We start from the raw sequence: 27,594 nt of genomic DNA on the forward strand, positions 1-27,594 counted from the left end.
CCACTGGGGGGCCCAGGACTTCAGCCCTTCTTCCACAGCAGCGACCCTCAGGCGTGCACCTGACACCTTCCAAACGCCGCTGCTTCCTCCTGCCTCCCGGCTGAACACCACTTTCCACCGGTGGCCCCGCAAGCCTCCGGCCTCTGGGGACCGCGACGCACAGCCCACCTCGCGGCGCCCGAGGCCCCGCCCACCTCGCGGCGCCCGAGGCCCCGCCCCGACGTGACGGAGGGCTGCGCGCCGGCGCCGGGGGCGTGGTCTCGGCCGCGCGCCCTGCGGGCTGAGGCGACCGGCGGCCGTTGGCGCGGCTTGGGCGGTTGTCTTGGAGAAGCAAGATGGCGGCGACGGCTGCCGCGGTGGTGGCGGAGGAGGACACGGAGCTGCGGGACCTGCTGGTGCAGACGCTGGAGAACAGCGGCGTCCTGAACCGCATCAAGGTGAGGCGGGGGCCGGCGAGCTGGGCGGCGGGCGGCGGGCCGCGCTCGCGGGCCGCGGGGCCCGTGTGGACGCGGGCGCCACAAAGGGGCGCGGGGCGCGACGGGCGGGCCGCCCGGGCTGGGGTCAGAGCCGCCGGCCCCCTCGGCGGCGGCCCGCGCGGGGGTCGGGGGTCAGTCACGGGGAGCCCCGGGCGGCGCGGCGGTGAGCGGACGAAGGGGCCCTGCTGGCTTGAGTCGGAGGACGCCGACCGCGGCGTCCGGGGTCCAGTCGCCTACAGCCCCTGCACGTTTGAGGTCCAGCTGCTCGCTGTCCGCTCTGATCCCCACTGCACGTTTGGGGGTCCAGTTGTCCACTGCTCCGCCGTGGTCCCCGCCCCGCCTCCGAGGGTCCAGTCGCCCACAGTCCGGTGGTCGAGTTGTTGCCCACTCCGTGGGTCTCCCTCGCCCCTGGCCTGAGCTGCCGGTCGGCCAGCCCCTCCAGCTGGCTGTAACGGGCGGGTTGTGGGTGTCCAGCAGCTTGTTTCTTGGAGTGTATTTCTCATTCACTCACAGTACTGGTGGGCATGATTAAGGACTGGACATCGCAGCTTAAACCGGAGAGATGGGTGCTGAGAGAGACAGTGCCAGGGGCACGAACAGCGGACCTGAGAGCTTGCGTCACTCTTCAGTCTGTCAGGATGCCCTCCGACCTCTCTCTGCACCTGCCTCCTGAGCATTATAATCTTGCTGGTTTTCGTTTTGACTTTGGAAATTTCGGTGTTTGTGCTTCTTGCCATGAAAATTGTCTGCAGATAATTTTTTTTCCTTTCCTCTCCTCCCCCACCCCCCCCTTAAAGGCTGAACTCCGGGCAGCTGTGTTTTTAGCACTAGAGGAGCAAGAAAAAGTAGAGGTATGAAATCTACAAACTTTAATGACCATGTTCATTTTCATTTAAGGTCTAATTGCTGAAAAACCATTCTGAAATGCTGTTTATAGTAGTGTATAGCTAGGGATAATTTTGAACTAAAGATTATGCTCCTTTACTGTTAGGGGAGAGTCAAGATTATCCTCTTTTCATGTGTATTTTAGAGTTTTGGAGTAACCTAAAGAAAGTTATCACAGGAACTCTGAAGTCAGTACTAAATCTCATCGATCCCTTTTCTTAGGGGAAATTGGAAACACTTGAAGAAATGGTTTCATAGTCCCTTATGCTCCAGGGACCCTCTAATTCATTAACATTTAAAATCCATTACTATTACACCTAAAAATTTCTTTTGCTGCTGTCAGGACGAATCTCCTAATTGAGTATCTCAGTCCTTAGCTTAACAGAAAAACAGTTCCTGTAATAATCAGTAGTTACAGAATGGGTTTAACCATGATTTTTTGTGTGACAGTATTTTACTTAATATCTTGCCAAAAAATTAAACTTTAGTCTACATTTTGTAGTGGTTTTGGGGACGAACATGTAATGCTTAATGATATTTCATTTTTTTAACAGAACAAAGCTCCTTTAGTTAATGAGAGCCTGAAAAAGTTTTTAAATACAAAAGACGGTAAGATGTTTGTTGTTTATTTTGTCTGTCTCTGAATTTTTGAATCTTGACTCCATTTGAGATAAGTCAGGAATTTCAGATTATTTTTTAAAATGTCAATTATTAGAAGTTCTCATTTTAAAAATTGTATATGATTGTACAACTGTTGATTTGCTATTGAAAATCTTTGGCTATGGAACATTATTGGTTAAAGACAGTTTTATTACAGAAAGCTGATGTACTGTAAAGTTATAAGCAAAATAGTCTAATCCATTTATGGAACGTTATATTGTCTTATTTATTGTTTCAGCCTGACAATCCTAATGAGGGAGACTGAGACATTTATCCCTTAATTGTATTATTCAGAGAGAAGAAATTGTAATTTAAAACCCTGAGAAACTTTATTCCCTTTAGCTATCTTACTTCCAGTGTCTGTGACGAGGCCTTGGGTTCCTAAAGATCCTCTCCCACCTTCTCTTTTGCTCTTTGCAGGCCGGCTGGTGGCCAGTCTCGTTGCCGAATTTCTTCAGTTTTTTAATCTTGACTTTACCTTGGCAGTTTTTCAGCCTGAAACTAGCACAGTAAGAATGATGCTTTTTAATGTCTGTCCTTGAAACCGCCTTTGACACAGATGGGTTCATTACAAGTTGAAAGTTAACAAAATTGGACAATTGAGAGTGTCTTGCATAAAGATTATTTTTCATAGTTGATTATGTCTTAGTTTCTTAAATGCCATTTGAGCTGTTAGACAGCTGGCACCAGTGTCCCTGCTTCACAGAACTTGACAGAATTGTTATTGTAGAGTACGTTTGTTCCAGTGTTAGCCTGCACCTGCTCATGGGGACTTTAAATGTCGAGATGTGTAGTCTTAAAAATGGAGACATTAGAAAAATGATGTCTTTGAGATTAGGGATGTCTTTAAGTTTGAAAATACTTTTCTTTCGCCTCTGAAAATAATTTTGCTATATTTCTGTGCATTTCTGTTTTACTTTCTTACATCTTATTTCTTTCCCAGTTTCAAGGTCTTGAAGGTCGAGAGAATTTAGCCCGAGATTTAGGAATTATTGAAGCCGAAGGTACTGTGGGTGGACCCTTATTATTAGAAGTGGTCAGACGCTGTCAACAGAAAGAAAAAGGGTCAACCAGTGGGGAAGTGAGTACAGTCCTGTCCTTTGTTATCTGTTTCTGTTTTCCACTTGTTGCCTATCTAGGGCGGCTGTGCGGATTAGTTGACACGTGTTGAGTCAGGTTGAAATAAAAAGAGGACACTCCTTCAAATCAAACCAGACATACTCAGAGATTGTATAAATGCACAATTTCATGAAAACTGTAGACGCAGAAGCTCTGGGGCTGCTGCTTTTGCGCCTTTTCTGGGGAGGGGCCCTCAGAGGGCGGGGTTCAGGGGCCGCGTGTGTGGAGCCCCTGCCGGCTCCCCCGCCAGGCGAGTTTGGCCTTGGTCACGTGACTCCCCTCCCGGCGGCTCCTCTGTGGACGGGAATGGTGGACTTCACTCGGGCATTGGGAGGCTTACACGCGTGAGTTCGTGCATGTGAGATGCTGAGAACACCCAACGGATTGCTGGTCGTTATTTTTGTTACTGCTTCTAAACGTAGGCTGAGCTGTAGGCTTGTTAACAATTTTTTGAACTTAAAATCTTTTTAAAACTAGGCTGAAAACTTTATAAACTGTTGATTCTGCAGTTTCCAAACATTTTTGTAATTTTTAAATTAGCCACTGTATTTCTGATTCTTAGCCTTTTTTTTTAGAAATCACACTGATGAGATTAACAGTCTGATTTCCTTTACAAACAATAATTTTCCATCAAGATGCTGGTTCACTGACACAGACAACTTTGTGACTGTCTCAGATACCTGGTTGAATAGAAGTGCGTAGGTGGGAACCTGGAAGGTTATGGGCTGCATTACTCCATTGGGAGAGTCTCAGAGTGTATTTCCCATTAGAATCTTTGAAAATCATTAAAGCTTGACTGAATATCTATAGCATCAAAGGCGTACTAAACAGATTGTTTAATTAAAAGATAAAATATAAGCAAGTCATCTGTTCTAGAGGAGTTGGGAGCTAGTCAAGATGTGCTCACATAAGGAAATGGACGTTTAAATTAGGGCTTCCGTGGTGGCTCAGCTGGTAAAGAATCCACCTACAATGCAGGAGATGGTAGAGACATGGGTTCCAATCCCTGGGTGGGGAAGATCCCCTGGAGAATGGCAACCCACTCCAGTGTTCTTGCCTGGAGAGTCTCCTGGACAGAGGAACCTGGCGGGCTACAGTCCACGGGGCTGCAGAGAGTCGGACACTGCTGAGCACTGAGCACACCCAGCCACCACGGAGGACAGATCCCGTGGTCCGTGATGAGTTCCGCACTTCTTAGGGGTGGTGATTTTAGTTAGCAGAGAGCAGTAGCTGTTTCAGGAAGGGCGTTGGAGAAGGCGGTGAGCCTCGACTGCAGCTCATGCGCTGGGGGCTCAGTCATCCGTCACAGTCAGGCAGTTTTTGGTGTGAACTTTTTCCATGAGGCTGCTGTGCTAGCTTCTGGTGAACTAAAAGGTGGCCTTGGTCCCTGCTGTCTCTGGGCCTCAGTCTGGGTGGAGGTGATGCGTCCTTGGCTTCTGTGGCCTGCCTGCTGGGTCTGTCTGCTTGCCCCTTTCGTCCTGTTTCTCTCTGCTCTCTGGCTCCCCTCCTGCGGTGCTGGCTGCCCGCTGTCTCTCTGGCTCGCTCTCCCTGCCTCAGCGCCTGGCAGTAACCTGGGCTCTGGGGCCAGACTGCCTGGGCAACAGTGCACCTCGTTCCATCCTGTGTGTGCCTGTCTCCAGCCACTTAACCTCCGCGTGCCTCGGGTCCCGCCCCTGTGAGATGTAGAGAGTCAGGTGTGTTTGTGGTCGCATCGAGGACTAAGGCTGCCGCGTCACGGAGCTCTGGGAGCCGTGCTGGGCAGGCCGTGACCACTGTTCCTGTTCCTTCCTTTGCTGTTAGGACTGAACACAGGACTCCCAAGCCCAGCCCAATCGTTGTCACAGGCTTGAGACCAGAATTTCCAGCCCTTCACCTGGTTAACTCACTGGCCTGTGTGAATCTTAGTGAAAGAAAACTGACTTTGTTGTCTTTACGTCTAACACAGTGAAAGCTGCACCAGACCAGAAGTGACCCCCACCCCCAACCTGCCTGGCCCTTCTGCACGTCCCGTCTCAGTTTGTGTAGGTTCTGTCTCTGTGACGTGGCTCGGGCCCGGCCCCGTTTCTCAGTAAGAGTTGTCGCTGTCCCTCCTGGGCCCTGTAGCTTTGGCAGCTGCTCCTGAAAGAAAGGCTGGTTCCTGGAAGCTCTCTGTGCCCTGCTTGGCAGAATGTCTGCCTCAAAGACCCAATAGGAGCTTTCCTGTCTGGTTGGTTAGATTTGGAATTGAGACTCAGTAAATGCATTTTCCATCTGTAACTCTTGACAGGTGGGTCTAGAGCTTCCCACTCAGTTTGCCTGGTGTGGTTGAGGTCTGTCCCGTGGACTGGGCGTGGGGTCTCTGTGGCTCCAGAAGCGGATCCCCCCTCAGGACGGAGAGCCTCCCGTTGGGCTGGATGTGTCAGCTCTACTGCTGGCTGGTTTTCCCCCCTTCATACCCGGCGTCGTCTTTTAGTAGTTCATGGGTGTACATACACGCACACACACAGTGGGTTGACACTTAAAGCAGGGCGCTCACAGGTATCTGCTTTGGCCCTTTTGTCATTTACTAGTCCTTACCACTTTGAGGGGAAACATTCTGTTATTTTTATAATGAAATAAAAAATCGTAGGTTTCATTGACCTCATTTTGACTTTTGATGCTGGAGAAGAAAACTAGCTGTGGATTAGCCCACTGTACTCAGAGATGCTTTCACCCAAAGTGCACTGTGTGTGTGTGTGCATGTCGAGTTGCTTTAGTCGACTCTGTGTGACCCCTGGACCATAGGCTGCCGGGTCCTCTGTCCATGGGATGCTCCAGCAAGAATACTGGAGTGGCTTGCCCTGCCCTCCTCCAGGAGATCCTCCCAACCCGGGGATGGAACCTGCATCTCTTATACCTCCTGAAACGCAGGCAGGTTCTTCAGCACTAGTGCCACCTGGGAAACCTCAAAACGTGCATTTTAAACCTTCCTTAAGACCAGGTTGCTGGGCCCACATCTTTTCAGTCTTTTCTGTTCATGATTGCTGAATTAATTCTAAAATTCAGCCCTTTGTCTATTTTGTCCCTCTTTAAACATTGCAGTGAGTATGGAATGACACTGCATAATCTTCAGGGTCCTCAGCTGTGGGCTTCCCCTGTGGCTCAGCTGGTAAAGAATCAGCCTGCGATGTGGGAGACCTGGGTTCTATCCCTGGGTTGGGAACATCCCCTGGAGAAGGGAACGGCTACCCTCTCCAGTGTTGTGGCCTGGAGAATTCCATGGACAGAGGAGCCTGGAGGACCACATGCACGGGGTCACAGAATCAGACACGACTGAGCAACCCTCACTTCCTCAGCCGTAAGACCCTGCATGGTGTGCTCCCATCCTGGCTTTCTAGCCTCATGCCTGGTTTTGAAATCTGGAAGCTTGTACTTAGGCCAAACAGAGCGTACCCTAGAGTGGCCTTTGCTTCCTTGCCTTGTCCTTTTTCTCTTCTCTCTTCCACCTGAAACGGTCGTCCTCTTCGCCCACCCAGTTGTGCAGTGTGCGGTCCCCCTTCTCTCCTTCCTCTCTCACTCCTGGCAGCCCCTGTAACTGAGTGCCTCATCCTGCATTCTTGAAATAGTTACTTGTTTTTATGAGTTTGTTTGTTTGTTTTTTTTGAGACCAAATGAAGTAAAGAAGTAAGTCCAGGGAGGGAAGAAAGAGACGATCTTTGAGAATCAGAGGACGGTGTTTTTGTGGAGAGCAGGGAAAGCAAAGTGAGATGGTTCACTTGGAAAGAACGCTAGGGGCGTATTTATTAATACATGTGGTCTGAGGAGCCTGTTCCAGGTGCTTGAGGGAAATACTCAGCAGGTAATTAGAATCCTAAGTCTGTTTATTTGTGGTTTTGGTAAAATCTGGAGAAAATCTAAGGATATTTATATTAATAGGAAGAAAAAATGGCAACATTGTGTAGTGGTTTTAAATGTTTAAATTCTATTGAGGTATAACTAGTATTTCATGCTTTGTTTTTAAACGTGTCTTAATTTTCAACCGTGTAATATTTCAGGGTGCACTGGACCTGTCTGATATACATTCTCCGCCAAAGTCACCAGAAGGAAAAACAGGTGCACACACTCCTCCCAGTAAGGTGAGTGGGCCAAGGCTCCTGTCTCTAGTCTTGGTACGAGTGTCATTGTTGTTGAAAGTGCTTTTTATCCTTTGTTGAAATCTTTATTTATGAGGATCTTCTGAAACTTTAATAAGCTCCTTTGGGACCATTATACAAGTCAGTAGGTTTTTTAAAATGCCATGTAAATATGTTCTTAAATTGTTTCATCAGTGATTTATATGCTGAGCCATATGAGATTTGTATCTTAGTACTATGCATTTTTAAAATACTGAATTTACTTTTTCTAATGAAAAATTTTTTTAAATTAATTCTTTTGCTTTGTTGATAGTGTTTTGAATATTGTACCATAGAAAGAAATATGCTCTTAAATAACAGAATTGTAGGATATTTGGATTCATTTCATACTTTGAACATTTGGTCCAATTGACAAAGGAAGTTTACTTATTTTTCACTTTTAAATTCCTATAATTTCAGAATATTAAGTTCCAGAATATAAAATTGTTGTGTTAAATAGTATAGACAGGTGCTCAGATTTGGAATTGTACATTATTATGATTTTTTATATTGATGAGCTATTTTGAGAATTTACAAGAACGTTTATGTACTCTGGTTATCTTTGTGTGGGTGTGCATGCGTATGTGTGTGAGTTGTGTGTGTCTCTGTGCATGTGTGTGCGTCTCTGCGCATGTGTATGTATGAGGGGGGTGTGTGTGTGTGTGAGTTGTATGTGTGTTGTGTGTGTGTATCCGCACACGTGTGTATGTATGAGTTGTGTGTGTGCGTGCATGTGTATGAAGGTGTGTGTCTCAGTGTGTGCATGTGTGTGAGTTGTGTGTGTCTATGCGTGCATGTGTCTGTGAGTTGTGCGTGTGTGTATGTGTGAGCTGTTGAAGTTAAGGCCTTCTGACTTCAGGGATTTGGATAATGGAGAAGAAACGGAGTGGGACCCCTGCTGGAGTTTAGACTCAGGGCTGCCTGTCCTAGCGGGGTGGATGGCAGGGTGACCGTCAGGAAGGGCGTCCTCCCCTGCGCTGGGTGGCGCTCCGCCCGTGCGGTGGGCGAACCCGCCGGTCCTGCCCCGCGGGGCGTGGGTCTGCAGTGCTGTGTGCGTGCCTCTGGTGGAGCACGTCCTCCCCGACGGCCCTGATGCCGTTGTTCACGGTACCAGCTGTGTCTTTCTGAATCAGGTGAGCTTCTGGAGAGCAGCGGTTTCACCGCTGGATTCCTTTCTTTTCCGGATGCCTGGGAGTAGACACCAGTGAATGGTTCCAGTTTTTTGTTGCTGGTTCTTTGATTTTGTGGCTCCTTTTTATTTTTTAAATTCAGGAGTCCGAGGAATGTTGTGCATTATTCCTAATCAGGAATGAGGCCATCATGCTGGTGGTAGGTGTCCTGTTCCCTGAGGTCCAGTTAGCCTTTCCTGGGGCGAGGGGCAGGTGTTGGTCTAGGAAGGATTCTCCCACGATGCTCATCAGGCTGGAACTGCTGTGCGGGGAGAGCGAGGTTGTGAGTCTGATGCTTTCTTCAGGTTAGGTGCCACACAGAGCCGCAGGGAAAGAAAGCTTTGCTTTCTGTGGGAATATCTGGCTTGAGTGGGGTTAAAATTAATGCATGTTCCAAAATACTTATTAGTACCTGTAACACTGAGTTATTTGGAAGTTCTCTTTTTAGATATTATTTCTTAAAGCATGTTAGCAATACGGACTTTCCACATATTATATGTCTTCAGGATGATATATTAATGTCAGTTGTATGTATTATGTATTTGTATTCTCTCTACATAAAAATGTTTTAAGCTGTATCATGAGACTGATCATGAGACTCTTAAGTTTTAAGTCAGGAAATGAGAAGCGATGGTAATTTTTAAGGTGAACCTGGAGACACTTGATTGTTTCCAGGTGATCCCCTCCACCTTCTGATGGTCCTCAGCCTTGCCTGAGCTCTCCCTCAGCACCTAGGCCTGTGGGGGCAGTGGGCACTTCGGACACCAAAGCTCGTCTCTAGTGGGGCTGGCTGGGGCTATTTGAAGACAAGGCATTCTGTTGGCAATTAAAATGAGGTTCCTCTGTAGTCCTACAGGATCTTTATTCGGGGTCCCAGTACTTTGCCCACCCCTTTCTGGCCAGCTTCCTTCTCTCTCTGAGGTCTCCGAGTGTCTGGGGCTCGAAGAAGGGCACCTCATCAGCCTGAAGAGCTCTAGGAGTCCCAGGAAGCTGTGGCCAGGCCCAGGGTTCAGCCTAGCCTGGACGCGCTTGCTCTGCATCCCCCTGAGAAAGTTGGTTCCTAAAGGAAGCTGCGAGGATGGAAGGCTGGCTTTCTTGGGGTGCCACTGTCCAGAGTGGGACGGAATGAGTCTCACACAGGGAACCAGGCGGGGTGAGGCTGCGGGCCCTGTGTGTGACCCCGTGACTGCTGGACATGAACTGCAGAGTGAGTTTAGGAAGAGTGTCAAGAAAAGGCAAAAAACTGTTTCAAAGAAGAATATATTAATTAGATTTTCCATTTTTAAGACATTTTCTATAGGAATCTTACTTAGTTTGGTATGAATTAGTTTACTTTTAAAGATTTCTATTTTGTGGTAAAATGTCATTTTATTCTCATGCTCAGATACCAAGGTATAGAGGACAAGGTAAGAAGAAGACAAGCGGGCAGCAGTCTGGTGCCAAGGTAACACGCGGGAGGGTGAGGAGGAGGGCGGCTGGGCGGGCATACCGCCAGCCCCCTGCGGGCCTCCCCGGGGGCCCAGTTCCCCTTGGCCTAGGGTTATGTTTCCTTTTGAAATACCGCTTTCTTTGTCTATGAGCAGAATGTGCCAAAGTCATGGTGACATAAAAGAAAAAGTAGTTTGACTTAACTTTCTACCTAGGTGAAAATCATATTGTTGTATTTTAAAACTCTACTCTCAGTTTTGCTTTGAAAATTCCTTGATTTGTCGGCAACAGAAAAAGTTGAAAATACCTTCCTTTTACTTTACTCTCCTCTTAAGTAGATGCTCACCTATGTGTTCTTAACCCAATGATTTTTATCTGAGGTAAATAGAGCATCAGACTGCTTTCTGGATAAGCTCTAGTTGGCAACTGAAAGGCCAGCCCTGGTGTCCTTCAGGACACTTCTGCTCATGTTGAACAGCTCTCAGCCCTGCACGTCCGTTAGCCTCTCCGAGCCCTGGCTCTTCAAGCGCCAGCCCGCAGTGGACTCGGGGACCCTCCGTGTCACTGCCTTGGCTGCTTTTTTTTCCTCCCCAAAAGGTCTCAGACTTTGAGTAAGTTGGTAGATGCGCTGCTTATAATATTTAAATATTAGAGTTCTCAGGAGAATTATTAGTTGCCAATGTAGTTCTTACACTTATTTAGAGTAAAATCAAGTTATTTAACATTCAGTTCTGAGAATCACTAGTCCTTGTTGAGTCATAGTTTATGTACAGATTTTTTTCACTAAGTTCAAGAGTTCCGAAATTGAAGGATTTTGAAAAATTGTGTTGGCTATGTTAGCTGGCTTTAGTTCTAGTGGTTTCCATGGTAAACTCCTGTTATTATATTTGTTCACACTGTTCTTTTTGCACTGCTACATGAGAAGATGTTTTAAAATGTATTGGAGTATGTTTGAACGTTTACATAGTGAAAGTTTTAGTGTTGAGTGCTGAGAGCAAGACAAATTTAACATGGGTCCTCCCTTAAGCAGTTTATGATCAAATGGCAGAGGTGAGACAGACCTTAAGAAAAATAATTGAAAGTATGAATTGGAATTTTTTTTAGATGTCTTAAATCAGCTTTTTGTACTTTTTGAAAAGTATATTTCATAGTATCACATTTTAAAATCGTGTTGGTGTGGTGAGTTTTAGAGAAGCTGAGACGTTTGAAGGAAGTTGATACGTAGAACCAGAGCCCCTCTCACGCTTCACCTTGTGTGCTGGTCGCGGCCTTGGGGCCCCAGGCCTCCCCCTTCCTCTGCTCCGAGCAGGGCCTCGTGTGCTCTGAGGAGTGACAGGAGAGTCTATCCGCCCGGATGCTGGAGTTGCAGGCTGCAAGTTAGCCCCTCCTGAGCCCAGAGCACTTGCTCAGTTTCTTGGAAACTGCTTTCCCCTCTCCCTCCTGCTCGTGTCTCTGAGTCGCTTTCACAGGGAGCCTGTGCTGTCCCCGTGTTGCCTGCTTCCAGCCCGAGAGAGGAGCCTGTCCCTCTCCCGCCCCGCCTTCCTGCTCCGCCCTGTGCATGCAGCAGGCGCCCAGGGCCCTGGCGTAGCCCAGCGTCCTCCACACCCTGACAACCCAGATCCCAGGCTGCCTCTGGTCTGGGCTGATCCGCAGCTGGGCTCCAGGGGGAGCCCTTCACACCGTAGGTGGTGGCACCTTCATCTGGGAGTGCTGCCCCGGCCGTGAGGAGCCCGTGCCCTGGGCGCCCTGCAGGAAGAGCTGCTCTGCCTGCGGTGAAGCATAGGTATTAATTGCTCATTCAGAAACTTTCGGCTATTTTCAGAGAAGCTATAGTCATATCAGAAATAAACTTTAAAAAATCAGTTACATGGATAACTAATTTGTACATACTACTCTTGTAAACCTGTTAATGTACATAGCAAAATCTAAGGTTTTGAACTAATCTAGTAGAAATAGAAGTTACGTTCCTAGAAAAAAAACTAAAAAAAAAAAAAAAGTTACGTTCCTGTTTTTGTTATGTTGTGAGACAGGGAAGGATGGATATTGGAGGTGGAATACAAGGTGCATAAATTCTGGATGGGAAGGTGTTTCTTTACTCAGACATTTTCAACGTGTATTAACATTGCCAACGTATCTGTAATAATTTGTTTAATTGTAAACTGTTTTGTTGTACCAAGCATGGTGCTAGTTGTCTGAAAAAAATACCAAAAATTAAAATAGACTTGTTACGCTCCACAAAGGTTTTTACTATTCAGATGAAAAAACTGAATAAGTTATTAGATGGTTTGTTGGTTTTTAACATTAAGCAGTTTTAATCATCACATTAAATGGAGCATCAAAGGTTATCCTTTCTGTCCATAATTGTTTTCAGGTGTTTTAAAGCTAATTTTTGTTGAGATTTTTTTTTTGGCCTCAAGTTCTTAATAAATGACATTTCTTAATTTGTTCCTTGTTTTCGGAATTCTGGGATAAGCCCAGCCTTATGTTGATGTGCCTCCCCAGGTGGCCCAGTGGGAAGACCCCGCCTCCCTGTGCAGGAGAGGCAGGAGACACGGGAGTGGGGGAGCGGAGATGAGGCCTGGCACAGAAGAGAGTTAAAATCCGACAAATGCTTCTGAATGTTGCAGAGCTGGGATATTGCTTAACCTTTATGTTTCTCTCAGGAACAGTGCTGATTAAGCCTTTAGTTTAGAAAAGCAAGTTTTTGTCCACCTACCCCCCCCCCCCCCAGGTTTTTAAGACCTGGAATTAATGATAATTGAGTTTTCAACTACTGGAAAAACAGTAATTTCTCTGTGAAACTTCTCTATGATGCTAATTTTCTGTTAATCTAGAAATGATTAAAATCTTGAATGTGTAAGTGCACTAGAGAAACTGAATCATCCACTAAAGCTTTCTCACAGTTTTGCTGTAGTTCACCTTAAAGTGTGTGAATCCTGACATTCACCCAGGGGCGCTTAGTGACTGCCATGGTGCTGTGCAGTAGGCCTCTCTCTATTAAGAAAAGACACAACTTCATTATGTTTCAGATGTTTATTATAAATACCTCTTAGTTCCCAGGGCTGCTGTAACAAAGTCCCCCAAACGTGGTAGTTCAGAACAGTGGGCGTGCATTGTCCCCGGCTCTGGAGACTGGAGTCTGAGCTCAGGGTGTCTCAGGATTGGCTCCTTCTGAGGTGGGAAGGAGAGTCCTTGCCTCTCTGCAGCATCTCGTGGCTGCCGGCTGTCCTGCATGCTCCTCGGTGTGTAGACACGTCACCCCCATTTTGCTGTCACATTCATGGGGCCGTCTCCCTGTGTTTATCTGTCCTCTCTCATCAGGACACCAGGGGTATTGTGTTAGGGGTCTATCCACCTCCTCCATGACCTCCTCATAGCTGGTTACATCTGTAGTGAACCTGTTTGTAAATGAGGGCACATTCTGGAGTCCTGGGCGTTAGGCTTACAATGTCCCTTTTTGGGGGACAGTGGAGAATCAGTGGAGAAATAACTCCAGAAAGAATGAAGGGATAGAGCCAAAGCAAAAACAACACCCAGTTGGAGATGTGACTGGTGGTAGAAGCAAGGTCCGATGCTGTAAAGAGCAGTATTGCATAGGGACCTGGAATGTTAGGTCCATGAGTCAAGGCAAATTGGAAGTGGTTAAATAGGAGATGGCAAGAGTGAACGTCGACATTCTAGGAATCAGTGAACTAAGATGGACTGGATAGGGTGAATTTAACTCAGATGACCATTATATCTACTACTGTGGGCAGGAATCCCTTAGAAGAAATGGCGTAGCCATCATAGTCAACAAAAGAGTCCAAAATGCAGTACTCGGATGCAGTCTCAACAACGACAGAAGGATCTCTGTTCATTTCCAAGGCAAGCCATTCAATATCACGGTAATCCAAGTCTATGCCCCAACCAGTAATGCTGAAGAAGCTGAAGTTGAACGGTTCTATGATGACCTACAAGACCTTTTAGAACTAACACCCAAAAAAGAGGTCCTTTTCATTATAGGGGACTGGAATGCAAAACTAGGAAGTCAAGAAACACCTGGAATAACAGGCAGATTTGGCCTTGGAGTACAGAATAAAGCAGGGCAAAGGCTAATAGAGTTTTGCCAAGAGAATGCACTGGTCATAGCAAACACCCTCTTCCAACAACACAAGAGAAGACTCTACACATGGACATCACCAGATGGTGATGAAATCAGATTGATTGCATTCTTTGCAGCCAAAGATGGAGAAGCTCTATACAGTCAGCAAAAACAAGACCGGGAGCTGACTGTGGCTCAGATCATGAACTCCTTAATTGCCAAATTTAGACTTAAATTGAAGGAAGTGGGGAAAACCACTAGACCATTCAGGTATGACCTAAATCAGATCCCTTATGATTATACAGTGGAAGTGAGAAATAGATTTAAGGGACTAGATCTGATAGAGTGCCTGGTGAATTATGGATGGAGGTTTGTCACATATAGGGATCAAGACCATCCCCAAGAAAAAGAAATGCAAAAAAGCAAAATGGCTGTCTGAGGAGGCCTTATAAATAGCTGTGAAAAGAAGAGAAGCGAAAAGCAAAGGAGAAAAGGAAAGATATTCCCATTTGAATGCAGAGTTCCAAAGAATAGCAAGGAGAGATAAGAAAGCCTTCCTCAGTGATCAGTGCAAGGAAATAGAGGAAAAAAATACAATGGGAAAGACTAGAGATCTCTTCAAGAAAATTAGAGATACCCGGGGAACATTTCATGCAAAGATGGGTACAATAAAGGACAGAAATGGTTTGGACCTAACAGAAGCAGAAGATGTTAAGAAGAGGTGGCAAGAATACACAGAATTGTACAAAAAAGATCTTCACGACCCAGATAATCACAATGGTGTGATCACTCACCTAGAGCCAGACATCCTGGAATGTGAAGTCGAGTGGGCCTTAGGAAGCATCACTATGAAGAAAGCTAGTGGAGGTAATGAAATTCCAGTTGAGCTATTTCAACTCCTAAAAGATGATGCAGTGAAAGTGCTGCACTCAATATGTCAGCAAACTTGGAAAACTCAGCAGTGGCCACAGGACTGGAAAAGATCAGTTTTCATTCCAATCCCAAAGAAATGCAATGCCCAAGAATGCTCAAACTACCGCTCAGTTGCACTCATCTCACACACTAGTAAAGTAATGCTCGACGTTCTTTAAGCCAGGCTTCAGCAATACGTGAACCGTGAACGTCCAGATGTTCAAGATGGTTTTAGAAAAGGCAGAGGAACCAGAGATCAAATTGCCAATATCCACTGGATCATCGAAAAAGCAAGAGTTCCAGAAAAACATCTATTTCTGCTTCATTGACTATGCCAAAGCCTTTGACTGGGTGGATCACAACAAACTGGAAAATTCTTCAAGAGATGGGAATACCAGACCACCTGACCTGCCTCTTGAGAAACCTGTATGCGGGTTAGGAAGCAACAGTTAGTACTGGACACGGAACAACAGACTGATTCCAAATCAGGAAAGGAGTACGTCAAGGCTGTATATTGTCACCCTGCTTATTTAACTTATATGCAGAGTACATCATGAGAAATGCTGGGCTGGAAGAAGCACAAGCTGGAATCAAGATTGCCAGGAGAAATATCAATAACCTCAGATATGCAGGTGACACCAACTCTTATGGCAGAAAATGAGGAACTAAAGAGCCTCTTGATGAAAGTCAAAGAGGAGAGTGAAAAAGTTGGCTTAAAGCTCAACATTCAGAAAACTAAGATCATGTCACCCGGTCCCATCACTTCTTGGCAAATAGATGGGAAAACAGTGGAAACAGTGGCTGACTTTATTTTTTGGGGCTCCAAAATCACTACAGATGGTGATTGCAGCCATGAAATGAAGATACTTACACCTTGGAAGGAAAGTTATGACCAACCTGGACAGCATATTAAAAAGCAGAGAAATTACTTTGCCAACAAAGGTCCATCTAGTCAAGGCTATGGTTTTTCCATTGATCATGTATGGATGTGAGAGTTGGACTGTAAAGAAAGCTGAGCATCGAAGAATTGATGCTTTTGAACTGTGGTGTTAGGGAAGACTCTTGAGACAGTCTCTTGGACTGCAAGGAGATCCAACCAGTCCATCCTAAAGGAAATCAGTTCTGGGTGTTCATTTGAAGGACTGTTGAAGCTGAAGCTCCAATACTTTGGCCACCTGATGTGAAGCCTCTTTGGCTACCTCTTTTGAAAAAACCCATATGCTGGGAAAGATTGAAGGCAGGAGGAGAAGGGGACGACAGAGGATGAGATGGTTGCCTGGCGTCACCGACTCAATGGACTTGGGTTTGGGTAGACTCCGGGAATTGGTGATGGACAGGGAGGCCTGGCGTGTGTGGTTCATGGGGTTGCAAAGAGTTGGACACGACTGAACTGAACTTTTTGGAGGATCACAATTTAACTCATAATATCGCCAGGGCCTCTGGGGCTGTCCTGGGATGAATTCTAAACCATTGTCAGAGGATTGTTTTTCTGGTCACACTTCATTTTAAATAATTCTTAATCTCAGCTGTTAGATTCATCCACATCTAGGTGATAGAGACCCAAGTAACTGAAGTTTATAAGACTTGTCTTAAACCATGATAAAAGTTTTTTTAAACAGATCCCAGGGTATATACATCGTGAGTTGATGTTGCTCAAAAAGTGTGTGCTCTCTTGATGAAAATTGCTCTTGAAGTTTTGCAGTACTTTTGTTTTAATCTACAGAATGTTTTGATTAATGTTTCTCTTGTTAGTGTGGATTTCTTTTTTTGTTTAATAGCAAAAAATACTTGGAATCAAGTTTAGTGAATTCATTACTGACCCAGTTAGGTAATGGTCTTTTTGGTTTAATAAAAAAAAAAAAGAACCAGTTATAAAGTAATGACACATTCCTGTGTGATTTAGAAATTTATTTTGGGAACACTTCCAAAGAAGTTTGAGTGTTTTTAAAGTTTAATTTTTACTCCATAGATAAATAGAACTATAATGTTAAAACAAGTTACTATTTTTAAAAGTATGTATTATGTTGAGCATCATAACATGCTATGCCATGAAACTTGTCTTCCTAAAACTAGTCTTTTGTTTCATAGCAAGAATATTGCTAAAACCTGTCAAAAATAATCATGGACATATTAGTTATTCAGTTCAGATAATTCAATATATGAACTTACGTTATGTTGATGATGTGAATTCATGGGAAGAGAGACTTTGAAATGACGATTGTTTTTTGTAATGTGCTTTTACATTTGTGTTTGTCTCAGGTCAGGCATCCTTTTGAGGTTTCTCAGGGGTGTTTTGAAGGAGATACTATCTCAGTATCTATAATCATAAATGTGTTTTAAAAGCACAATAATTCAGGGTATTTGTTTCCAAATGTATATTCCTTTGAGAAGATATAAATCTTTTAAAACATTTGTAAATCAGAAATTATAATGGGAATGAATCTTATTAAGAAATACATAAGTGGTTGGTGTGTCTCTAACTGATAATAACAGGAAAACTTCAAGAGGGTTGTGAGGAAATTTGAAAAATGTCTGCTTCTTTGAAAATATCCTATGTTGTCTGAAAGGGTGATAACTTGGTATTTATTTCTCCAGACATCTCTTTACAACTATTTATTTCTTTGCATTAATAACATATGGAACGTACAGCGTGTGTCTTACCTGCTGTTACTAATCATGGCTTCTAGCTCATGTGAAAATGTCGGCGTGTATCTTACTGCACCGTCCCCGCCAAACCCGTGTCAAAAGTACAGCCCTCCTAGTGTCTCGCGGAATCAGTTATAACACGTGCTGTCACTACCCTGCTTCAGCAGTCAGTGACTTTTCCCCAACCAAGTATCCCTTTTTTCTTAACTCCTTGTGGTAACTTGACTTGGGAAAGACTACACTGGTTCAGTTCTTGAGGGAGTTCATGCCTGAGAACATTAAATTTCTTAAAATTACATAGTTAGTAGTAGAGTACAGGGCCTCCCCTGGTGGTTCAGATGGTAAAGAGTCTGCCTGCAATTCCAAGAAACCCGGGTTCAATTCCTGAGTCAGGAAGATCCCCTGGAGAAGGGAATGGCAGCCCACTCCGGATTCCTGCCTGGAGAATTCCATGGACAGAGGAGCCTGGCGGGCTCCATGGGATCCATGGGGTTGCAAAGAGTCAGACACGACTGAGCACGCACACACACACACAGTACAGACTGCATTACATGTTCCATGTTTCAGGAGAGCGCTCGTCTCACGCTCCTGGCGTCTTACTCAGTGCTGCTCTCTAGTGTCGGGGCTAAATCTCTGACCCATACGAACTGCAGTTTCAGAGGACTCCACTGAGTGGAGAGTATAAGCCTTTTGCGCTAACCTCTGGAATCAGACTTTGATAGCAGACCCCTTGACCCGCCCTGGAGGCCTGGGCAGGTGACTGTCATGCCTCTGCATTTCCTTTTCTGCAGAGAAGACAGAACCCGTCCACACACCATAGAGTTACTTTGAGGATCAAAATCAGGTAACCATGGGAGACATTTGAAGGCTTTCCGTAAATGCTCCTGTTATTATTGCTGTCCTGGTTTTTTGGTTTCATTATTTCTATTGTTGTTGACATAGAAATATCTAAAGGCAGAAAGAAATCTGACCAAGAATAGAACACAATCTGGTTGTGAAGGGCAGGGCTGACTGAAAACACGACCCACGCTTTGTGCTAACATCCCCAGGTCAGCAGAACAAGAGTGAGAATGAATGCTGGAGAGAGTTGTGCTTTGCTTCACGGTATATAGAAACAGGGGACTCCCCTTGTGGCTCAGATGGTAAAGAACCTGCCTGCGATGTGGGGGACTCGAGTTCGATCTCTGAGTGGGGAATATCCCCCAGAGAATGGAATAGCTGTCCACTCCAGTATTCCTGCCTGGATAATCCCACGGACACAGGAGCCTGGTGAGCTACCGTCCATGGGGTCGCAGAGTCGGACGTGGCTGAGCGACTCGCACTTTAACTTTCACATAGAGACACACATACACATGTGTCCTGGATGCACAAGGAAGGTGTGGGTTAGGGAGTCACTGAAAGGCTGAATTAAGACCGGTGATTTCACTCGCAAAACTTTCATCTTGATGCCCTTGGTAGAAAATTGTGAGTTTTCCTGACGAGCACTCTGTTTATCTCCTGGGTTCAATTATGTGATGTACTAATGATGATGCTCCTCTTTGCCTCTTTATTATGCTCTCCATTTGCCATTTGAAAACATATTAAGGTAATTTATGAAGCAGTGATACATATGTAGGAGGAAATGGGAGAGTTTGTTTATGAATGGGCCGGGTAAAGGTATTTCCACGGGGGGAGGGAGGAAAGGGATGGTATAAACATGTTTGACATTTTTCCCCTTCAGAAGTTAGTTATAAACTAACTTTCATGTCACAAGAACTTTTGTCTTTTCCTCTGTTTTCTAGAAGGCCAGCAATGATGCCAGTCACAGCGATACCAGTATCTCATCATCAGAGCCAAAGAGCAGAAGTAGTCTTCACTTACTGGCCCATGAAGCTAAAATCGGGTCCTTGTTAGGCAACAACAGTCTCGATGTCAACGCCAAAGCGGGTCCCGGTCCAGATGAAGATGACCTGGAAGGGGATTCTTTCTTTGATGACCCTGTTCCTAAACCAGAAGCAGCGTACGGTTGGTGAGTAACCTGTGCTTTTATGTTATCAGACCAGAGGCTTAGAAATGGAGTTTCTACATGTTTTATTTTGTGTTTAAGAAAATGAGCTACCAATGGTTTGTAATTATTGAATTCATAAGTCTGATTCTGTGTCCTGAAAGCCATTTAGGGCTTAAAGAGTCCAGGTTTTGAACGACCTGGACATTAACGATTTCAGCAGGTAGGTGTGTGGTGCATGCCGGCTGCGTGCCAGGCGCAGCAGTGATGAGGCAGGTAGGCTCTGCCTCTGGGAACTCACACTCGGATGGCAGCATCAGCGAGGGCCCGTCAGGCGCCGTGTCTGGGGGACGCAGCTGTGTTGGGGAACTGAGCTTTGAGGGCAGGAGTGCGAGTGTGGAGGGCCACTGGGTCTCGAGGTGTCAGAGAATGCTTCAGCCCCAGGGTGGGCTCTCGGAGGGAAGAGGAGGCCAGGCGTGGGCCAAGGCGCCTGTGGGAGGTGGACTCGGGCCGGGGGAGCGATATGGCCAGGCCTGGCTCCACTGTGAGGGTCCCAGAAGCCCTGGGGTCTGAGAAGCAGAGGGACCAGAACACACCTGCGCTGTGACGGGATCTCCTGGCTGCTGGGTCTGCAGACAGAAGCTGTGAGGTTAGCCAGGTGGAAGTGGTGAGGACAGTTGGCTAGGGATGTAGTCTAAATTTGGATCCAAAGGGATTTGCTGGTAATTTGCTTCGTAGCATCCCTTGCTGCACCTGTACTTGCAAATCCCTTCCTGGGCTGAGCCACTGGTGTTGCTGCTAAGTCGCGTCAGCCCACCAGGCTCCGCCGTCCCTGGGATTCTCCAGGCAAGAACACTGGAGTGGGTTGCCATTTCCTTCTCCAATGCAGGAAAGTGAAAGTGAAGTCGCTCAGTCGTGTCTGACTCTTTGTGACCCCATGGACTGTAGCCTACCAGGCTCCTCCATCCATGGGATTTTCCAGGCAAGAGTACTGGAGTGGGGTGCCATTGCCTTCTCCGGCTGAGGCACTAGAAGGTTGGAACTGCCGTCACTGAGGTGAAGAGTGGAGAGAGCTAGGCTGGCTGCGCAGGGGGCTGTGTGACCGTCCAGCCTCACTCTCACCCGCTCATTTAAGAAGGTTGTCAACAGGAGGAAGTCTGTTTTCAGGTGTGAGTGTGGGTGTGAAGGCAGAGGTCTGGGCTAGAGGAGACAGGAAGGACTCATCTCTCTGAGCTAAAGGCCCGACGGGGAAGCTGAAGGGCCCCTGAGGCAGGGTCGCGGCGGGAAGGGAACCTGGAGGAGGGTGGACGTGTGCTCAGCTTGTGCAGGCCGCCGGGGCCTTCCCGGGCAGTCTGCTCGAGGGGGGCCAGGCCAAGACGGGTCAGGGTGGGCTCGAGAGCCCGAGAGTGGAGGGTTGTGGTGACGAGTGGTTTCCTGGTGAGTTGACTAGGGGTGAAGAGGACGTGGTGACGGCTGGAGGGGACACGGGTGAGAAGCGTCCCGGTGGGAAAGCCAGCAGCACGCGTGTGTGTTGTTGAGAAGAACCGAGTTTTAGAGAGGAAATCGGAAACGAGGTCAGAGAGGGATGGGGCTCCTAGAGTGCTGGAGGGGTGAGAGGCGCAGTGTTAGAGTGCGAGGAGGCGGGCCAGGCGCGCGTGCTGTGTCAGCCGTCCGCGGGACGGGGCGGTCCGGCTCTGAGCAGGGCTCAGCTGGCGAGTCGTCCGTGGCCTGGCCGGCAGGGCCGTGTCTGCAGTGCTCGTTGGCTCTGCTCGTCGGCTCCTGCGCTGTCCCTTGCCTGCATCTCTGGGCCCCTGAAGCGACTGCCAAGGCAGCACAGACAGTGAAGCTGATGAGGGGCAGGTTTGTTTGTGGGAGAAGATTCTGGATAGGCGATAATGAATTTGCAGTGATTCTTAGTCTACTTTGCCTTGCAGGTACACATTTTGGCTTCAATCTGTGACATGTATATTCTTTGTTTTCCAGCGCCTGTTGTTGCCTGTGAGATGTATTCAAGTTGCTTAGGTGTTAGGGGCAGCGGGTAAGAACGCCATTAACTGCATGCTTGTTTCTCGTCAGGAGAAGTGAACCCAGTAAGCAAGCAGGAAGCCTTGCATCGCTCTCTGATGCGCCCCCCCTAAAAAGTGGACTCAGCTCCCTTGCTGGAGCCCCTTCATTGAAAGAGTCTGAAAGTGAGTGTCTGAAAGTTCTAGACTTGCTGATTGAAGACATGTACTTCTAAGGCTGCTGCTATTTTTCCTCTAATTGTGTATGATCATTTATTTTTTTCATAAAAATATATGTAAAATCATAAGAACAGCCTATAATTTTGCTACTCAGTGATATTTTCAGTTAATATTTTGTTACTTTTAAAATTTCTTTTGAGTCTGGTCATATCTTCTATACTGTTTGTATTCTGCTTTTCCTATGCCATGAAAATACTTTTAGAAAATTCAGTTTATAGCTGTCTTATATAATAAATAGATAAAATTTTAAGCCATCTCTGTTTTGCTGGACATTTAAAATGAGTTATGTAGGATTTAAGTGCAATTAATTTTTTAAAGTTTGCATCAGAGATTCCGTACATACCACAGTAATCATTGTAAGAATGTTAGAATGCTCCTCTGCCTCTGGCAATCTGGATCAGCTGTATGTTTTTATATGTAGCCGAGATGGGGATTGATAGCTTGACGCGGAGTGGCCTTGATGCACACAGATGGTGACAAGACCAAGGATTTAAAGGCATAGCCTTAAACATGTAGTAAGCATGCAGATGAACTTTGTATACTGTATCAGAGTAAATACAGGATTTAACTGCCAGTGTTTAGAGCATATATGTGCCTCTTTGAGTAGATCTTTGTTAGGAAATGGCTCTGGCATTTTGCATAATCTTATAGTGCTCCCCAGCTCCCCAGGTGGCGCCAGAGGTAAAGAATGTGCCTGCCTGCGCAGGTGACGTAAGAGGTGCTCGTTGGATCCCTGGGTCAGGAAGACCCCTGGAGAAGGAGATGGCAGCCCACTCCAGCATTCATGCCTGGAGAATCCCATGGACTGAGGGGCCTTGCGGGCTGCAGTCCCCGGGGTCGCACAGAGTCGGGCACGACTGAGTGTGCCCGCAGTGCAGCTGAGCCCTGGTGAGGCGGGACACACCTGTAGGTGGCTTCCCCGGGGCACGGACAGCAGGCACCTGTGGCTCGTCTAGGCAGCTGGTGAACTCGCCACGTGTCTGTTAGACCACCACGTCTGTTCCCCTCCTTTTCTCCTTTCCTGTGGCCTTGTCACCCTCAGGGAAGGAGTCCAGAATGCCATGGTCGTGCCGCTCTTAACACTGATTCGGGAGTAGTGACTCAGAGAGGCCATTGAGAACGAGGGCTGAAAAACAAAGCCGCGAGGAGCTTAGCTTAGTCCACGAAATAGCCATTAAGTTGAAGCGGAAGGCAGAAGTTTAACAGAAAAATAAAACTGATGAGAATAGTTGTGGTCTGTGAATTCATACCCAGTAGGGCTTCTTATGGAAGGTTGACATCCGATGGTTGGGTAAAAATGGTTTCAATTGCCAAGTTCCAAAAAAGAATATAGTATGGCTACAAAAGGTCTGTATATTATAGTAGTGTGTAGTTAAAAGGGGTGTGTAATACAAAATGTAAGCATATTTTATTGTATAATGAATAATGCAGTGTATTTAGTCACAATTCGTAATTTCTTATTAGTGTTCAGTTATTATGTGTCAACAGACCCTGAAAAAAAAGTTGACATGGTTTAGAGACTACTGTATTCTAACAGACAATTTAATGTGAATATTTTTTCCTGTTCACAGGTAAAAGGGGAAACCCAATTCTAAAAGATGTTAAATTGGTCAATGATAAAATTGGATCACTTGGATTAGGTAAACTAAATTTCCAGTTTCAGTATTGATTACTTTCCGGTGATTGTTTTTTAGAATGAAATCTTCAGTGAAGGGTCAGCCAGCCTATCTGGAGCTCCTTATATTATCAGAGGTGCTCGTGTTCGCAGACGGGCACTTTGCATGTTTAAAGCGCAGGTCAGCACTCTGCAGAAGGACAGAGTGGGCACGTCCGGCCTGTGGGCCACATGCAGTCTGTGTCCAGTGTTGGTGTGTTTACAGTCACTGAAAACTGTAAAAGTCACTCTCAGCTCACAGGCTGCCCGGAAACGGGTTGTAGGCAGATTTGGCCTGGGGCTCAGCTCTCCGTAGAACCAGGCGGTCAGCAGCTGATGGCCGGCTCCAGCCCACTGTGTGGTGGCCTTTTTGTCCTGGAATCGGCTGCAGAAGCTGGAGGCGAGTGAGGGGGTGGTTAGTTTCCCCAGATTCAGGTGCAGCCCAGCGGTCCCCACTGTGTTAGCTGGGTTCTCACTCTTTGCTCGGTCTGCCTGGGGTAGTTTCTGAAGGAAACGTGTATGTCTAATTGTCGATATGGTGAGGTGTGTTTATTGTAAATATATATGTATGTTTTCTTAAACTTACCAGGGAGTGGAGAAGAAGATGACTATGTTGATGATTTTAATAGGTAAGAAAAATGGTTGGACAAGAAATATATAAATTGTAAACAATTTCTGAACAGGACAGTATGACAAAAATCACATTTGTGCTTATTTAGTGTCTTTCTTCTCTTTTTTGTGTTGATTGAATGTGAGTTAAAGAGAGTTAATCCAGAATTGTCCCTAGACTGTGAAGCATGTTTCTCATGTTACATTAGAATGAGGACTTCTTCATCATGTTCAGGGAGCTTATGAGACACAGAAGAGGAACCAGCGGTGAAGGGTGGACTCAGAGGCCACGGGAGCAGTGTGGTCACGATCACCAGTGCTTTGCCTCCCCTTTCTGATCTCAGTGGTGGGCATTGTCCACAACTGGCGTAAACAGATCACCCTCTCAAATTGTTTTTCTGATCCAGATGACATTTCTTGATATTTTGTTTCAAATAACTTTTTTATAAATGTAAAGAACATATAATCTATGAATTGGCTAATAATTAATTAGGAAGTAATTAAATCAGTGTGAGGATTTTATGCTATTGATAGTTTTTCTTCCAATTTGGGACTCATGTTTACTTTCTAACATACTTTGGAGAAATGAAATTTTAAAAATCTGGGTTTTCTTCTTTCATGCCATTGTGACCATAGTCACTGTTGTGAACCTTAGTTTTCTCATCTGTTAAATGGATTGGACTGTTCTTGCTGCCATTGCTCAGTTAACTTAGGATCAGGTGAGATGGGATGTATGGAATGAATGACATGAAGTATTTTATTCTATTTTATTTAAAGAATTAAGATACCTGAAAAACGAAAGAATGGTAGTTACTCTTTATAAATGCTTGTAATGAGAGTTGTTATTTTTCTTTTTCCCTGAAATTAGCACCAGCCATCGCTCAGAGAAGAGTGAGCTGAGTATTGGGGAAGAGATTGAGGAGGACTTCTCTGTGGAAATGGATGACGCCAACACCAGTGATAAAGTGCGATGCTGTTCCTTCCCTGGGGCGTGCCGTCTCTGCCTGTTGCCTTGAGTCACTGGGGAGCTTCAGAAGCTGGGAGAAGAGCAGTTGAAAATTAGGAAAGATTTATGGTGGAGTTTCCTGCTCCAGATCTGGGATCGATACCTGTCATGAATGTTCCCAGTTATGGCCCGCTTTGCTTGTGAAATGCCTGTGTATGATTACTGGGACTTCCACTGCTGTGGGCATAGGTCCACTCCAGTGGGTCAGGACGAGTCAGAGCCCACTGCCTCAGGGTGTAGACGGTGTAGGCAAGGGGTCCTCACCAGAGCAGTCCCGGGGGGGCGGTGGCTGCAGAGGACCCCCGTGAGTGCCGGAGCCGAAGCAGGACTGGCCGCAGGGTGTCGGCGAGCGCTGGGCAGGCCGGGGCGGGGCCGCGCTGACAGGCTCTCGGGGTGGGGCCATGCCTCGGTTTTGGGACCCACACCTGAGCTGGCTGTCGGCAGAGAGGAGGGTGCCCAGGTGTGTCGGGTGTGAGACCTCAGGTGTGAGACGCCAGGTGGCACCTCAGGGCTGGGCATTGGTGCCCACGGTAAACCGAGGGAGGCTGCCACCTGGAGGTGAAGCTTGCTTTGCCGAGTGAGGTAGGACTCTGCCCGTCACAGACTACCACGGGGGAAAGGCCTTTGACACAGGCAGCACTGTGTAATGAATCTGTAATGAATCTTACTCTCTGATGTGTGTTTGCTTCTGCAAGCTTTAACCTTTGATCCTCAGTTTCCTTATTCCTGAGATGGGGGTGTTAATGCCTCCCTTATAGAGTTGTTCCGAAGGTTACCTGATAGTATGTGAAATGCCTTCTTTGGTTCCTGATACAGTATACTAATAAGTTTGTAATAATTTGTTTTCTCTTACCTTTTCGCCTTATGTCATCCTAAAGAGTTCTGAAAATACTGCTTTTTAAAGTTACCAAAAGAACTACACATTGGTAATTTTAGCAGTCAGTCGTCTTGTTAATGTCGAGTTCATCTGGCAGCTCAGCTTTTGTTATCCTCGCCAATTTCAAAATAGGAAGAAGGAAGTGAGGAAGAAGACTGTTTAAAAAAATTGTATACTTGGAGGATAATTGCTTTACAATGCTGTTTTCTGCTGTAATCAGTGTGAATCAGCCATGGGTGTAAATGTGTCCCCTCCCACCCCTGTAGGTCTCAGTGTGAATCAGGCATGGGTGTAAAAGTGTCCCGTCCCACGCCTGTCGGTCGTCACGGCACTGAGCCGCGCTCCCTGGTCGTATGGCAGGTTCCCACTGGCTTGTATTCTACATGCGGTAGTGTATGTGTTTCCACGCCAGGACAAGGGCTTTTCCCTGTGAGTCAGTTGGCAGAGTCTAAGATGATACTGTAAGTTACAGCAGTATGCTGAGAATCACGGACACCTGTTTCTTGCTGACACCGATCCTCTTCTTTCTTCCGAACGAGCAGCTGGAGGACCTGACGCAGGACCTGACCGTGTCGCAGCTCAGTGACGTCGCCGACTACCTGGAAGATGTGGCCTAGGCCCGCGCGGCAGGGCGCTGTCGGCAGAGGACGGGACTCGGGTCAGTTCCCTCCAGACAGTCGCTCTTTGCTGGAATGTCTGCTCCCTGTTGATGCCTTGTGTTTCAAAGGATTACAGATATTTTAAAAAATTAACTTTTCATTATACTAAACAAAATAATTCCTATTTGAGCCCATGTGTGGAAGATTTAATATTCCTAATTTGGTCTAGGTACATGCTTCTCTATGAAAGTTGATTAGGCTCAAATTTACCACAAGGAGGGAGCCGGTACAGTGCTGGCCTTAAGCGCATCGCGAAGGCGGCACTAGAGCTGTGGGTTCACGGCTCCACGTGCCTGCCTGCCTGCGGCCGGCACCAGGGCTCAGGCATTCGGCAGCAGGAGGGGCGTCTGCAGTCGGAGGGGGCGGTGGTGGGTGGTTCCACAGCGAGCTGGCCCGTGGCCTGGAAGATCTGCAGCCTGGAGCCTGTAAGTTACACTTGATAGGTTGACTTGGCTTTGCATTTCCTTCCGTTTGGGAGGTTTGTTAGACCATTAAGGTTATATTAAAATCCTTGTGTGTGTCCGTCTTAGTTTTGCTCGTTTTAAAGATTTAAAATCTGGAGGTGCTTGTGATTTTTTATTTGTGGAATTGTCCCTGATGAATTTGAGGTCACCATCCTGGGTCTGTGTAAGCAGTTTTATTCACAGGTTCTCCTCATTGCAGTTATTTGTAAAGATGCTTTGAAACATATTAAATACCAAAATGCATCTGAAACCATGAAGTAGTGCTTTCATTTCAGATCTGTAAGTTGGTTGTATTTAAATCCATTGGACTGACCCTGGTCATGGCCTAAGACCAGACCCAGACAACCAGCTCTCCACACTGCACAGTCTCACTGGGGCCCTCGGGGTCGCGCCAGGGGTGGAGTCTGGGGCAGTTCGCTGTGTCTGTCCCCACGCTGCTGTCTGCATAGGTGCGGACCCCCATGGTCCTGAGTGTTACAGAGAACTGCGGAAGTGAGGCGTGCTTGTTCGTAAGCACAGCTGTGACCGAGGGTTAAATTCTGTACTTTTTAATTTCAATTAAAACTTTTTATTAAGAGTTGGCTTTGTTAAT

The 27,594-nt window shown here is 46.4% G+C and overlaps 1 protein-coding gene across 4 annotated transcripts; it reads left to right on the forward strand.

Moving 5' to 3' along the window:
* The first annotated feature begins 253 nt into the window (after positions 1–253).
* On the forward strand, positions 254–27,579 carry CEP43 (centrosomal protein 43). Of its 4 annotated transcripts, XM_061129999.1 has the most exons (13): positions 256–437; positions 1,274–1,327; positions 1,916–1,970; positions 2,442–2,530; positions 2,965–3,102; positions 7,154–7,234; positions 9,824–9,883; positions 19,288–19,514; positions 21,567–21,679; positions 23,305–23,373; positions 23,977–24,016; positions 24,865–24,961; positions 26,422–27,579. In XM_061129999.1, exons 1-13 carry the CDS (start codon positions 336–338, stop codon positions 26,494–26,496), a joined length of 1,200 nt encoding a protein of 399 aa, XP_060985982.1. In that variant the 5' UTR covers positions 256–335; the 3' UTR covers positions 26,497–27,579. The 4 variants fall into 4 exon arrangements, with proteins under 4 accessions (XP_060985984.1, XP_060985986.1, XP_060985982.1 ...); XM_061130001.1 differs by lacking the exon at positions 2,965–3,102 and having other exon boundaries at positions 254–437; XM_061130000.1 differs by lacking the exon at positions 9,824–9,883 and having other exon boundaries at positions 257–437.
* The last annotated feature ends 15 nt before the right edge of the window (positions 27,580–27,594 follow it).

This window comes from Dama dama, chromosome 26 (genome assembly GCF_033118175.1).
Source record: "Dama dama isolate Ldn47 chromosome 26, ASM3311817v1, whole genome shotgun sequence".
Lineage (NCBI taxonomy): Eukaryota > Metazoa > Chordata > Mammalia > Artiodactyla > Cervidae > Dama > Dama dama.